The 14,482-nt window shown below is 50.2% G+C and overlaps 4 protein-coding genes across 4 annotated transcripts; 2 read left to right on the forward strand and 2 right to left on the reverse strand.

The window, feature by feature from the left end:
• Window positions 1–85: 85 nt before the first annotated feature.
• AtWU_00310 (FAD-binding oxidoreductase) lies at window positions 86–1,878 on the reverse strand (the record flags this gene model as incomplete). The annotated part of the gene is made up of 6 exons (XM_035495426.1): window positions 86–363; window positions 432–631; window positions 686–1,025; window positions 1,085–1,175; window positions 1,283–1,344; window positions 1,425–1,878. The coding sequence occupies 6 exons, from the start codon at window positions 1,876–1,878 to the stop codon at window positions 86–88; spliced, it is 1,425 nt and encodes a 474-aa protein (XP_035351319.1).
• Window positions 1,879–3,088: 1,210 nt separating this feature from the next.
• On the reverse strand, window positions 3,089–4,688 carry AtWU_00311 (phosphoinositide binding protein ATG18; the record flags this gene model as incomplete). The annotated part of the gene is made up of 5 exons (XM_035495427.1): window positions 3,089–3,137; window positions 3,191–4,067; window positions 4,123–4,282; window positions 4,416–4,570; window positions 4,637–4,688. The coding sequence occupies 5 exons, from the start codon at window positions 4,686–4,688 to the stop codon at window positions 3,089–3,091; spliced, it is 1,293 nt and encodes a 430-aa protein (XP_035351320.1).
• Window positions 4,689–5,202: 514 nt separating this feature from the next.
• AtWU_00312 (tRNA methyltransferase PPM2) lies at window positions 5,203–8,693 on the forward strand (the record flags this gene model as incomplete). Its single annotated transcript, XM_035495428.1, has 6 exons — window positions 5,203–5,307; window positions 5,422–5,639; window positions 5,723–6,087; window positions 6,152–7,833; window positions 7,890–8,180; window positions 8,235–8,693. The coding sequence occupies 6 exons, from the start codon at window positions 5,203–5,205 to the stop codon at window positions 8,691–8,693; spliced, it is 3,120 nt and encodes a 1,039-aa protein (XP_035351321.1).
• A 2,971-nt stretch (window positions 8,694–11,664) lies between these two features.
• Window positions 11,665–13,977, forward strand: pps1 (tyrosine/serine/threonine protein phosphatase PPS1; the record flags this gene model as incomplete). The annotated part of the gene is made up of 6 exons (XM_035495429.1): window positions 11,665–12,415; window positions 12,467–12,553; window positions 12,604–13,497; window positions 13,557–13,677; window positions 13,729–13,785; window positions 13,851–13,977. 6 exons carry the CDS (start codon window positions 11,665–11,667, stop codon window positions 13,975–13,977), a joined length of 2,037 nt encoding a protein of 678 aa, XP_035351322.1.
• Window positions 13,978–14,482: the final 505 nt, after the last annotated feature.

A 14,482-nucleotide genomic window follows, 5' to 3' on the forward strand; every position in this document is an offset into this window, starting at 1 on the left:
AGAACATTCGGAAAGAAGTAGAAACCTCCCATAGCTATTAGACTATAAATATGTCCGCCTCCGTGCACCTCCCCGAAACAATCATCTAGACATTGTCCCGTAGAAGAAAGCCACCATTCTGCAGCTTCTGAAAAACGCCCTCCGGGTCATACTTGGCCGCCACCTCCTGCATCCGCTTAACATTCTCGGCCCTGTAGCTGCCCAGAACCTTCTGGGAAGCGGTAGCAAAGCTCATACACTTGAAATCCAGCAGAAGTCCTCTCGCCTTAGCCAGGTTCTGCACTTTTTCTGACATGGTATTAACAGCACTTTGTGCAGCAACATCATCGCCATCTTTGGGCCATTCGCAGGTGAAAACCCACCCTATTACAATTGGGGGAAGTTGCATTAGCCTTAACAACTGACATGCAAGGAATGGGGAGTAAACATACAGCATTGTGGAACACTCTCGTGGCCCATGATATTCTCACCACGGTCTTTACCAGCTTGAACAGCAGCTGTACCGACTGGCTGAATGGTATAATGTAGGACGGTATCAGCTGGAAGGGTCTTACGGACCTCAACCCAGGTTTTATACACTTCTTCGTATAGCTCGGGTGAGTTCCGGGTGGTAACTGTACAAATAGATCGTCTATATCTATATTAGTAACCATAAGAGTAAGCTCCAATTACAACTAGTACTTACTTGAGAGGTGTCTGGGCATGACCCATAGCTTGAGCTAGAGATAAAAGGGTACCATTTGTCGAGGGTAGGACTGTTGTCACCAAGCTTTTGAGGTCATGGAACGGCCTGAAAGTTTCCCGGGCCTCAGACTCAGCTGGATGGTCTCCATAGAGTAGGCCTACTGCAACAAAGCCGTTGTTGAAATTGGTAAACAGCCCTATCTTGGGATCTTTCTCCATAATTTGTTGAACTTCGAAAGTAGCCTGGTTAACTGCCGCATGATCCTCGGGGTTGTAGAGATTGATGGTATATTGGACATTGATCAAAGGGTGGGTTTCAAGATCAAACCGTGTCACAATGCCTGTTATGATAGAGATTAATTAACATATATTCTGAAGACAACTATGCCATTAGACATACCAAAGTTAGAGCCACCGCCCTTGAGGGCGCGGAAGAGATCGGAGTTCTCATTACTATTAGCATTGATGAGTTTTCCATCCGCGAGTAAGATCTGGAGGACTCGTTAATTTTAAATCCTGGTACTGCCATGCCCTACACTCAACTCCTCGCCCAAAATAGAACAAAAAAAAAGAATGTCAAAGATACTCTCGAACATACCTCAAAGTTCTTCACTCCATCAGCGCCGAGTCCATAAAGATTAGGCAAAGCCCCCAAACCTCCTATTGCGAAGTAGTCAGTGACTTACACCAAGAAGAGAGAGACAGAGAGAGGCAAGAGACAAACAAGCAAGCACACATACCTCCTAACAGAAACCCTCCCAGTCCTACCTGGGAATCCCTCCCCCCAATGGCAGACAACCCTCGCTCCTCCAGCCAAGCATACACCTCACCCCAGGTATTTCCCGACCCAAAGCGTGCAATACCTTCTTGATCAGACAGTAGTTCTTTTGACCTAAGCTCCCTAATATCCAACACCACACCTGCTTCACCGGCACTGCTGAATCCCACATTCGGGTTATGACCGGTTGTGCGGACAGCAAACTTGGTACCAGTCTCTTGTACAATAGCCAGGGCCTTCGTCAATTCCTCAACAGTACACAAGTAGACATATGCTGCCGCAGGAGTCCAGCAGGTCTGTGACCAGGGATAGGTCACAGCAGCTTGGTACCTGTCACCAGATTCGTTGATCACCACTTTATCGGGAGTATCATCGGGAAAGATAGATTTAAGCTGATCCAAAGCAGCGGCTGCCATGATTGTCCTGTGTAAAGGTGAGGATGGGGATTGAATTGTTATTACTTGTAGATAATGAGAGATGCTGAAGGCAATGAAGTGAGAGATAGCTGTCTTTTTGTTTTCTTCTCTTTTGGTTCTCGCACGAGCTCGACTGGAGGTGTCTGGGAGTTTTATATTACAAGAGACGCCTGTCACTCCGGCTCCTAGTCTCTCTTGAAGTCTCTGACTAGGAGGGATGTGCCCAAACGTGCATTGCTTGATCCACTTCACTCACTTTCTCTTTGTCTTTCATTCTCCTCCCACTGCGCCTCTCTCCGCTCCATCCAACCCCAACCCCTGTTTCTGTCCAGATCGGGGCAATGACAAGGCAGGATGGATAAGCACTAAAAGCACAGATACCCACATAAGGTGGAAAGTGGAGCCTAGCGGGAATGATCGGTTATACTATATCATACTAAGTATCTATCCAGCCGAACATGTTGGTTGTCACAGTTGATTGGAACTAGCAGTCTGTTGGTGATTCACAGCTAGTGATATTCCGCAGATTTGGTCACCCGGTTTCTCTCATTGGTGCCCTGCTGGACACCTTCGTGTCATTCAAGCAACTACAGGGTCTTCTGCGTGGTCGTGCGCTGATAATTCAAACTTTTCGTGAATGTTGTCTCTGGCGTTGGGATATAAGATCAATTACTCTAGATTTGTTGAAGTGGTTGTTGGTGTCGAATGTAACAGGCAAGAGAAGTTAGCCCATGATATGACCTCACCGTGATAAGGGTATTATTTATTCGTACCATACGACTTGTGGGTTGTATTACAGACGTCAAAATTGCTGGGGGAGGGGGAGGGGGGGGGGAGTCATGTGGGTGTTAGACCAAGTTTTCATGCATAAAGTACAATCACGTACAGTACAGCGCTCGAATATCAGAAATGCATGACACTCGAGGCGGAACCGACCTCCGTCACAAAGATACCCAGGGTCTAAGACATATGAGGTTACATGGTAAAGGCATAGAGACGAGAAGAAGTCAGTCATCACATGATAGTATTCATGCAAGGCGGATAGGAGTAGCGCCCTAAGAAGGCTTAAAGATAGAGTAAGAACAGATAGGAAGGCGTATACTGGCCCTATTAGAAGTATATGAACGCTCAAATAAAAACAGAATGCAACGGGCGCTGTAACGATCGACTTGTAGCAGCAGTAGACGTAACGAGTGGTATCATGGCGAGATTAATAGTCCATCACGGAGTATCCCAGGCGGTCATTTGTGTCGAGCACACTGCTTATCAGTCAATATCAGTCATTCTATACCTGTAGGTAAAGCACACTCACGAGTATTGTTTAGTCAACGTCCCTTCACCACCCTTAGAGAGATCGATGTTGAATACATAGAAGTTGCCGTCGCTTGTCACCACCATAACCTGGGGAGTGTTGGCGCTCATGGCGACCACACTGCGCAACGGGCCGTTGTTCCCGTTTGCTCCAGGCCCTTGGTTAGATTTCGGCAGTTTAATCCAGGCAAAGTCTCGGGCGGGCTCCCACATCTCGCTGACTCCCTTGGGGAGGTAGCCTCCAACCTTGGCAGCAAATGTGCTCCCAACGTTTTGGGAGGTGCGCCGGATCATGCCCATCAGAGTTCCATTGTGTTTCCTCGACGCAAGCTCGGATGCGGCCATGTCTCCACCTCTATCATCGGCATCGGATAATTGTCCAAGTGAGCTTTGGCTAGACCTTCGATCAGCGGCCGTAAGTGAAGAGGATGGTGTAGCGTCTGGCGACTGTGATTGAAGGCTTAATTTGAATAGGTGGATCGTTTCCGTGGAAGATGATACACAAAGGAGGGTCGAGGTGGTGTTGAAAGACATGCTGTAGATTCTGGATGGTATCGACCCTCGTCGGAACTGGTAAAGCTTGCGCCCGTCGGGGACAGAGAATACCCGTATGATCGTTCCTTTGTCCGACGCCGTGGCTATAAGTGTGCCGTCGCTATTCAACGTGATACACGCCAGCGGGGACCGATGCGCTTCAATGACGTTGATCGCTTCCAGCTTCAGAGTATCAAAGATCAGAACCTCGCCACTTGTAGGTGTAACATGTGTTGTGCCCGGAGGCGCGTGAGCTGGAGGTTGAAACGTAGAGGGCGGCGCCTTTTGCGGAAGAGGGTATGCAAGATAGCAGTTATCCGAGGATGGAGAGAGGGCACAGAGTGCTGCCAACAGTTAGACAACCAAGCACATCCGTATCAAAGGTAGTCGCAGCCTTACCGTTTGGGTTGGGAGAGGTCTCGATGGTATACAGGAGCTTCATCGTCTGGATGTCGTAGAGGTATATCTGGTCCTCCAGCACAATGACAAGCCGTTTCCGGTTCAGCTTCACAGCCAGCACGGTCGTGGGAAATGTCAATTCGCATATCGTCGATTGGCGCTATATGTTGCAGATGTGAGAAAAAGCGTTAACCATTTGCGCCTCGTGAATCGCGCAGCAGAATACAGGGAGAGATCATGCGATTTTTGAAAAAGAAGAATCTAACATCATGCGCGAAGGATTTCCTACGAACCTTGGTATTAGTTATTTGAAGGCGACGTGGTGATAAGATCAGCGCAACCAGGGACGTCGAGAACAGCATCTCAATAATAGCTATATTCCCTTCTTTCGTCTCATAGCTTTTTGCGAAAGGGTCCGTGGTGAAGATGCGAAACCCCTTGGAAGTCGCTGACAGGTGTCAAGACATATTTCATGAGTGTAGAAGGGAGGAGTTGGGAGCATGAAGAGCCTTACCCACAGCTAGATAGCTATAGTCCTGGTTAAACGTCACGAAGTTCATCGACATCGTTGCTTTGTCGATCACCGGGATCGACCACACCTCACTCCACTCTGCTTTCCTATTAAACCAATATATGACAGCACAGTATGCCGTGTGATGAATAAACCGAGAATTCCGAGATGAGCTTTGGTGATATCACGTCGCCTGGAGGAGTAACACGCTTTAGTGTCGGGTATGGAGGGGTTAGCAGATCCCTGGTTAGAGTCGGTTCCGTCACTGTTGATGGGCCTTGATTTGCATCTCTCGCTTGCGCAACTGTCACTCGAGTAACGGTTCGCCGTTTATATACTCCGAGCGCCTCCACAACCGCGAGGTGACGCCGACTTGGTTGGTTGGTAGCGGAGGTATCCGGGGGAAGAACAACAGTTCCTCTCCTTTGCCGCGGTCTGCGTCAGGCGCGGCAAGCGAAGCACCTGACGCTTGGGCCACATCTTGATCGACATTTCCGCCTTTCTTTTCGCAAATTTCCACTTTATTTCTTCCCTCTCCTACGATAACCCCGCACAACGTCAATTTCACCATGACGGCAAAAAAGGAAGCCGGCCCTGTCAAGGCAGCTACGAAAAAGCCGGCAATGGCTACAGCCAGCACGAAAGCTGAGAAGGAGGCCGATCTGGTTATGGGGGTAAGTCGCAATTGCATACTATGACGGAGTCCCACTATGCGCCTGGCGCAGACACAGACCACCCCCAGCGCCTACATATCTCTCGATTGCCTGTGCTACATCTAACAGTCCTAGACCAATAACAGTAGTATCGTATCTAAACGCAGCGTCGAAATGCTCTACTATCCCAAGCCCCATTTCTTTCGGTATTTCGTCAAAAAGCCCCAGCGGCGGTCGCCGTTGATCAATCGTGGATATTGGCTTCGTATGCATGCGATGGCAGAGTCGGTGCGACAATTTATGAGAGAGCCTACGGGAAAACCCAAGTTTGTCCTGAACTTGGGGTGTGGATTGTGAGTCGTAGCAAACCGGAAGCAACCGCTTGGTTGCAGAACCTATTGGTACCTGGATCGTATGCTAAGATGGGTTATCGTAGTGATCCCCTACCGTTCATTCTCCTCAGTGAAGATCCATCCCTGTGTAGAGATACGCAATTCGTCGATATCGATTATGAGAAGCTCATGATCAATAAGAAGACCGCCATCAAAAGGACCGATGAAATCACACAGGTTCTCCAGGATGTAGAGTTCCTATCCGACGAAAGCGCCGTGCAAATACGCAGCGCGAAATACCTAGGCATTGGATGCGATCTCAAAAATCTCAAAAAGTTGGACGATGTGCTGAGAGCCGAGGTCCTGCCCGCTGAGTGCTCAGTCCTCTTCCTAGCTGAGGTTTCCTTGACTTATATGGATGTCAAGTCTGCCAATGCGGTTGTCGAGTGGGCGTCAAAGTTGAACAACGGTACGGTGTCTATTCCGTGCGGCTCCGTGGCTGATCGCATGCAAACTAACGTCAAACCTCATAGATGCCAAGTTCTGTATTCTTGAACAGTTCTTCCCCGACGGACCCGATCATCCTTTCGCCTCGACCATGATGAAACACTTCAAGAAGCTCGGAGCACCGCTGTACTCGATTCACGAATACCCTTCACTTAACGAGCAAGAACAGCGGTTCAGGAACGCCGGATGGCAGCAAGCCAATGCCAGAAGTCTGTGGGATCTATGGTCGGATGACGGATTTGTGACCAGTTCGCTGCGATCCTCTCTGGATGCTGTGGAACCGTTCGATGAATGGGAAGAATTTGCACTTTTTGCTTCTCATTACTTCCTTCTCGTCGCCTCTACATCACAAGGAGAAACAGATCGCAGCGCAGCAAAGACCACGCAGGCCGAACAGGAAGTCGACGTTTCCAACCAGTACGCGCTTCTTGCAAAGTACCCGGCGGGAGGTGGCCAACGCAGGTTCGGAGCGCTTGTTCCAGATGGCACAAACTCGGTCGGTTACCATGCCGGGCTGGGACGGCAGACGCGACTAGCAACGACGGATCTGTACGCGAACACAAGCGACGTCACCGGTCCTACCCTGCCTGTACCTTCCCGCGACATCCCAGCCAGGATGTGTCATACCGTAACACAGCTATCTGGTGGCGATTGTTTACTTGTTGGTGGCCGGGCTTCACCCACTGCTGGTCTTCAGGATTGTTGGCTAAGACAGGGGACCCAGTGGCGTCCGACACATAACCTCCCAATCGAGCGGTTCAGACATAGTGCGATCAGAGTGACCTTGAGCTCCGATTATGTCTTGGTCTACGGAGGAAAGACGAGCAATGGCACGACGCTGGACACCTGGTTGCTATGGAGCAAAGAGGACGGGTGGCAACCCGTTGAAACGGTCAATGGAAGCCCAAATGCTAGGTTTGGGGCATGCCTGGCAAGCATAGACAGTACGTCTGGATTCCTCTTCGGAGGAATTGGAGCGGATGGCACTATCGTGGAAGATTTCTGGACATGGAAGTTGCACCAGCGCAGTGACGGATCGTACTATGTGGAGTTGCACGATGGCACAGAAAAGTTGCAGAAAGCTTCAACCACCTTTGAATATCTCAGCCGCTTCGGCGCCACCCTCAGTTGCTCCTCCCGGGGGTTGCTTCTTATTGGTGGTATCATCCCTCGACAGATTGTGCCCTATGAGAAGGAAATCATGCTATTGAATACGAAAGCGATTGTCGAGTGCCTTACTGGCGACTCTGCATCGCAGTCTGGTAACATACTGTCTGCAATAGGGCTTGGGCTAAACTTTGGTGGGCCAAGACCTTTATTGGTCGGCCATGCGGCTCATACCGTCGACGCGGACGAGGTTTTGCTGCTGGGCGGTGGTGCAGTTTGTTTCTCCTTTGGGACCTTTTGGACGGAAGGCACCTGGCTTCTAAAGAACATTGACACAGCTCTTGAGAACGAGTGGGGTCGGATCTCTGAGATTGCGCAACCATTGAAAGCTGAGGAGCCGTCGGTGGAGCCATCCAATGTGGACCAACAAAGCACCAAGGATGTCACATCGATTCCTCGTGTCAAGGTTGAAACTGCCGCGCAATTCCAACAGATACTTGTGGAAGGGAAACCAGTAATCATCGAAGGTTCCGACCTTGGTCCGTGCACCGAGCGTTGGACAAAGGAGTATCTCGCGGATGCTGTTGGCAGGGACCGCAAGGTAGAAGCCACCGACCCTGCTTGCCCTGAGAAATCTGGCTAAGAGCCTCTCGATAGGTTGTCGTGCATGACGCTCAGTCCGACCATATGAGTTTCCAAACGAAGAATTTCTCCTACACAACCAAGGAGTTCGGCGCCTTCCTGGATGAAGTGCACGCAGGTGGTCGTCAATATCTTAGAAGTATCTCCACTGAAGAGCCAACCAAACAACCTGCCAAATTAGCCGTAGATTTTCCCAATCTCAAGGATGATTTCAGACTCCCGGAGCCTTTTGCTATGGTTGTTGAGAACGAACACAGTTCTCCACTCAGGATCTCTGGACCAGTCACCCTGTGGCTGCACTACGATGTGAGTGTGCATGTGAACAGATACCTGCAGAAGTGAGGCACTGACTATGTCCAGGTCATGGCAAATGTTTTGTGTCAGATCCGTGGCGAGAAGAGACTCATTCTCTTCCCACCTAGTGATGTTCAATACCTCCAGGTCCCTGCTGGGGCATCAAGCTCCACCCTTAACATATTTCAGAATTCAGTAGACGGTTCAATTGCTTCGGTGCCACACACGACGCCACATGAAGCAATCATGCGTCGTGGCGACATCCTGTTCATTCCCCCGTTGTGGTTACACACTGCATCTCCGACTGGCCAGGTCAGTGTGGCCGTGAATGTTTTCTTTCGCAATCTATCGAAAGGATATGCAGCTGGACGGGATGTCTACGGGAACCGTGATTTGCAAGCCTATGAGAAAGCGAGGACCGATCTTCAGAAGATGGCAAAGTCGTTTGATGGCCTCCCACCTGACATGGCTCGTTTCTACTTGCTGAGACTTGCAAAGGAGCTCAGAGACAAGGCCGAAGCATAGATGAACGGAGTGTCCAGCCTTGACCCGAGGAAGCTGTATTGGCCGGCTGGCGTTAATCGCCAGTTGGCAGTCTATCAATCTCGCCACGAGATCGTTTGAGAGCAAGGTGGCACGACTTGTCTGACTCTCAGAGCCTGGCCCTGTGTTCGGGACTGCACATTCTGTCTGACCCCTCAACGACTGACTGCCTCACGATGCAGGCGGGTTGCATGTGTGAAGATCGGGCCGCTTTTCAAGGCCAGCAAGGCGAGAGGCACGTGGTAGAGGAGTCAAGTAACGCCGAGTGAACGGGTGGTGGAGTAGGCAGGAGCAGCGAGGAGCGGTTTTGGGTGGGAAGAGGGGCTGAGTTCTGCGGAGAGATACCCGGTTTAAGCTTGGCTTCTAGGGAAAAGCCGAAGTGGGGACGAGATGGACACGCCCGTGCACTCACTGGTTTGACACTTGGTTCGGGTTGGTTACAGCCAACGCAACACGGTCGGGAGGACTAACTGTGGGTGACCGATGCCCGATCTGCAGCAAGTGATACCGTAGAAGCCATATCAATGGAAAAGCAGAAGAAAATCGTGATACTGTGATCGGGTTGATTATGACTGTTTACCCACCCAGAAGGTTCAGGCGACACCATGGAAAGCCTTACTTTATCCGGTCAACGTTGGATCGGCCTCAAGATACTTAATTTCACGGCTTATAGGACCATGCTTGTCCACAGACCCCTCTCCTTGTCGCGTGCCTAATCTTAGGCATGTAGATGGCTCTGCATGGCTGTGAGCTGCACTTTGTAGAACCAGGGTGAGTGCGCTACATTATTACAACGCATACTACATGCAGGTCCCCCACGAGGCAGAAGAATGTACATGGGCTCTCGAGGAGTACAGCAATAGACCAAAGAAGCAATGAGGTCCATCGACTAGAGCAGCAAAGGGGCAGAAAAAGGCAAACAGAATTAAATTTTGGAGAAAAGTCAAAAGAAAGACATGCATACCATGATGGTCACGCATATACCCAGGGGTACATCTGCACTAGGACAAACAGCAATTAATGGGTCGGTAATGTAGATGTCATGTCGTCCAGATGAGTCCGCACCCAGACTGTGGTTGGGTGATAAGTTGGAGATGGGGGTGGGCAGACGCATGACTTGACAAGAACCACGGGTCCCTGTCAGCAACCGTTGTCAAAGAGATCAATGGCGAGGAGGGTACGGGACGTGCGTGGATGCCAATCATAAAGCCGGACCAGTCAGACTGAGTTTGACGGGCCTGCCACTTCTGTCGACCAACGACCTCTCATTCGGCAGAGCAGGTGCCGCACCTTGCCTTGTGTCGCCGTATCTGCGGTCCCCAGCCGGAAGACCACTGCTTCAAGGCCCTATTGGGCGTTACACTAGAGGTGTTGGCGTCAAGACTCCCAGGGAGGTGTGGGGGTTGGAAATTCTGAGACGACCCAAGAGTATTGAAGCAGCCCAGCCTATTGTGTAGCAGCGCACAGCATATTCTGGGCTGTAGTGACTAGTGAGATTTGCCTGAGCGCCGGGGGTGTGTGTGGAAGGAGAAAGGGGAGGGTGGAATCATTGGCCGCAAACGGGGAAGTTGTATTATCTATCATCTTGACACACATCTTGGACAGGCCGGATGTGGGGACCTTCTGCCCGAAATCAAGGATGGCCGATGGTGACGACAAGGTCGGGCCAAGGTTCCTGTTATCTACCACACTAGAATGATCGGGAGGGGCTGCATGAGATGGGTAGCAGATGAGACGAGAATCCCTGCTCAGTGGGAGTGAAGTGGCAGCAAGGACCATTACAATCAATTGGGATAGATTGGAAGATCGATGCACTAGATACTGCAGTAATGGATGGATGATTTGAATTTCTTTTCTTTCTTTTTTGGGGGGTGGTGAAAAGGGAAATGGAAAGCAGACGGGGCAGCCCCATCGCAGAGAAGCCGCGGCGCTACGGCGGGACTAAGTGGCCACTAGTGACGGAGGCCCACCGCGCGTTTCCTTAAGCCCCTCCCCACCCCCATACTGGATTGACCTGCAGTGAGCCAGTCAGTAGTAGTAGGAAGACTATTGGGATTCCTCTCCCTGGCTAATTAGTTAGTAGTAGTAGTAGTAGTCTTATTGTACTACAACCTTCCCTTTTCCCCTCCTCCTCCTCTCCGTCTCCTCCTTCTTTCTTCTTCTCCTCAACTTCTAGTCTTCCTCTTCCCCTTCCACGTCTTCTACTCCTCAAGAAGTCGTCTTCCCCCCCTCCCTTCATTCCTCCCTTTCTCCCTCATGATTCACTTCTGTTGGGTTATTACTTAACTTCACCTTATCTCCTACCCTTATCTTTCGCTGACTTCATCTTCATTTACACTTTCCACTCTCCCACTCCTTTCCCCCACATCCTGATCGTTTCTGGATCGCCTTGGGGTGCTTGTGTTTCTGGTTCCCTTTATCATTGTGGGGTTGGGCGTATCTTAGCTTGCTATCTGCTGTGGGTAAACCTTCTCCTCCCAGTTCCCAATTTAATTGACTCCCCCCCTCATTTAACGATCTACGCTGCCATGTATCTTATCACCTGTTGTCTCTTCTCATGACTTGCAAATTCACACACCTCATCTATTCCTGTTTCTTGGTTCCCAGACATACTTTCACCGGAATTAGATCATCTAAAGTTTAGTGTCTTGCTGGTGTATTGTGTATGTCATCGGCTCCCCACACCCCACCGCGCCCCCCTTCCTATGCGGAAACACAAGACGCGTTGTTGAGCCTCGATTCTGAACTACAGATGCTAATTTTATTCTAATTACAGAGAAGAATCGCTCTTTGGCGACTGAACCCGCGCGTGGTATCCTACAGGGTCTCGAAAATAAGGAATGCGTTGTTGATTGGCCTCGTTTGCACTGTCAAGATATTGGATAAATTCCGTTTCAAGGGATATACATCGCTGGCGGCACACGGAGTATAGAGGGCTTCCTACTTCTAGATCATGGCGACAGTTGTGGTGCAGCAGCAGACGCTGCGACACTCAACACCTCCCCCGACCGGCTTGACTCCCGCATTGAGTCTGAACAGAACTTCGTCTCCCATCCCAAACAAGCATATACCTGTTTGCCCCACGGGTCCCTCTCCAATTAATGCTCATGCACCATCTCCAGCTGCCAAAGACAGCTCTAATGATCAGACCTCGTCGCTCTTATATCCGCCTGATAAATCCCGGCGACTGACTCATTCACCTACGGTGTATACAATTGACCTCAAAACCCTGTCCGCTTCTTTGGAGCATTGGGCCGCCCAACCACTGCCAAATCCCGAATCGATGTTTCCATGGCTGCACGGGCTTCATCCAGATAATCACTTGCAACTGGGATTCTTTACGAAGGGAAAACGTTCTCTTCGTCGGACTCCGAGGTGCTGGCGGGGCATCACCATTGTCAAAGTCGGCGGTAATCTATCCTCCTGCAGGATCAAGGGTGCGGTAGCTCCAGAAGAGGTTCTGGCCCCGTCGGGAGTGGAATTCCTTGCGGTTGACCCTCGGGAAGGCTTCTCAGTGCGCAACTTCCAGATACAGACCGCAAAGTTGGCACCCTTATCTGACATTATCGTCTACGGTGAGAATAGTGCAACCCAACAACAGATTCTGGATATTGCAAGGCGAATGGCAACGGCACAGCATAATTGGAGAATCAAGAACGACCCTGACCGTAACTTTCCTGCTTACAACACCTTTGTCCTTGATTGTGAGTAACATGGTTCTACTTAAGGGTAACCGGGAGCTAATCAATCACTAGGTCCCTTCTCTGAGGTTGAGAAGAGAGCGTCGCACTTGGTGGCTATCAATTCCAGTGGCCAGCTTACGGGACAAGTCGTGGACTTCTGTAAGTGACATATAGGATGCTCGCTGGTTGCCAGTCTAACATGTTACTAGTCCAGTGGGAACGCTTGGAGATGTGTGAGATGTCCAAAGCCTCCGAGATCTCAACGAATGTCTGGCTTGGCCCTACACCCGATTACCTATTACGGCCTGGATCTTGCGGGCCTGCACCTACCGAGAACTTCGACCTCTTGATTGAGGCCAGCGAGCTCGCAAGTATTCCTGGCCCTCGCTTTCTGGCGAATCTCAATAAGCAACTCGAGGAAGGCCCACAGAAGTTGGAGTTTCCCTCATCCGGTTCGATCCTTTTGCCCTCAGGTGAAACCAGAGAGATCGATGATCTAGTGAACACGGTCCGCTGGATCTATTACCTGGCCAACCCGGATGAGCCAGACCAGAAGGCTGATGCGGATGGAGATATCCCAATGATCCCCCTCACCAAGACAGCCCGCAAAATTCTCATTCATTGTCCGGACGGCTACACTGAAAGCTCACTGCTAGCGATAGCTTATTTGATGTTTGCAGAGGGCATTTCGGCTCCGAATGCTTGGCTCAGACTGCACTGTGAGAAGAAGCGAAATTTCTTCGCCTATCCTTCTGATATTACCTTCATGAGCGGTGTACAAGCACGACTATTGCAGGAAAGCCCTGCAACTCGATCACACAAGATCAGGAGCCTTCCCGATCCTGCTTGGTTCAGATATTGCGATGGTTCCCTTCCAAGTCGCATTCTGCCGTACATGTACCTGGGCAACCTGTCCCACGCCAACAACCCGGAGATGCTTTCCGCGTTAGGCATCAAGCGCATCCTCAGCATAGGCGAAACCGTGACGTGGAACAACGACTCTACTAAGGTGGACGAGAAGATCATTCTGCACATCACTGATGTTCAGGACAATGGGATTGATCCGTTGACACGGGCGTTCGATCGCTGTCTAGAATTCATTCGTAAGTTGATATGATGCTGGCACCGATAGAACGAATGCTTATCAGGACTGGTCACTTAGGACAAGGAAAGCAGGACGGAATGGCCACCTTGGTGCATTGTCGCGTGGGTGTCTCACGTTCAGCGACCATCTGTATTGCCGAGGTGATGGCGTCATTAGGCCTATCGTTCCCTAGGGCATAGTAGGTCCACTGGATCATATTACATGCGACTTACACTAACGTTTGCCCCAGCTGTTTTGTCCGAGCACGAAGGCTTAACGTAATCATCCAGCCTCATCTACGATTTGTGTAAGTCCCAGCTCTACACCTGCTAAGCATAATCCTGGACGCTGTTAGCTAACGGTATATTTTAGATACGAGCTTCTTAAATGGGAGGAGTTACAATTACAGAAGCGAAACAAGCCTGCAAGACGGGAACTAGAATGGGCTACCGTGGCTCGCGAGATCGCATTGATGAACAAACCGTATTCTAGACAGTGAAAGCGACTTCGATCATGCAGGAAGCCTGCAGAAGTGTGACCCTGGGAGCTGTGCTCCACACGCCACATTCCGCCAGGTATCCTCTATACGGAGACAGACCGCGTCTCCTGCAACAAAAGACAACAGATATGATGATGACCGATATGTTTGACATGAGGGCACGAACAACAGCTAAATGATCTACTTTCTTTTTTCGCCGTTCTTGATTTTGGGCGTTCGAGGGACTTAATCTAATGGCACTGAGATGTTTGATTACGCATCCAAATATATGTTATGTGTTGTGTGTATGTGTGGGATTTCTCCAAGGACGGCGTTATCGTGGCTTGGCCTAGGAATCGGCATGATGTCTATCGTTAAAGGGTCGACCTGCTTACTGCCATTGATGTTGGGTTTGATCCTGGTATATTTATGCAGCTCAGACGCGCCGTCGTCTATGTTCAATGCCATTTCAAAGTCTAATTCCTGAACAAATGATACTTACTAGTAGCTTCTTTTACAGTACACT

This window comes from Aspergillus tubingensis (genome assembly GCF_013340325.1).
Source record: "Aspergillus tubingensis WU-2223L DNA, scaffold_1, whole genome shotgun sequence".
Taxonomy (NCBI): Eukaryota; Fungi; Ascomycota; class Eurotiomycetes; order Eurotiales; family Aspergillaceae; genus Aspergillus; species Aspergillus tubingensis.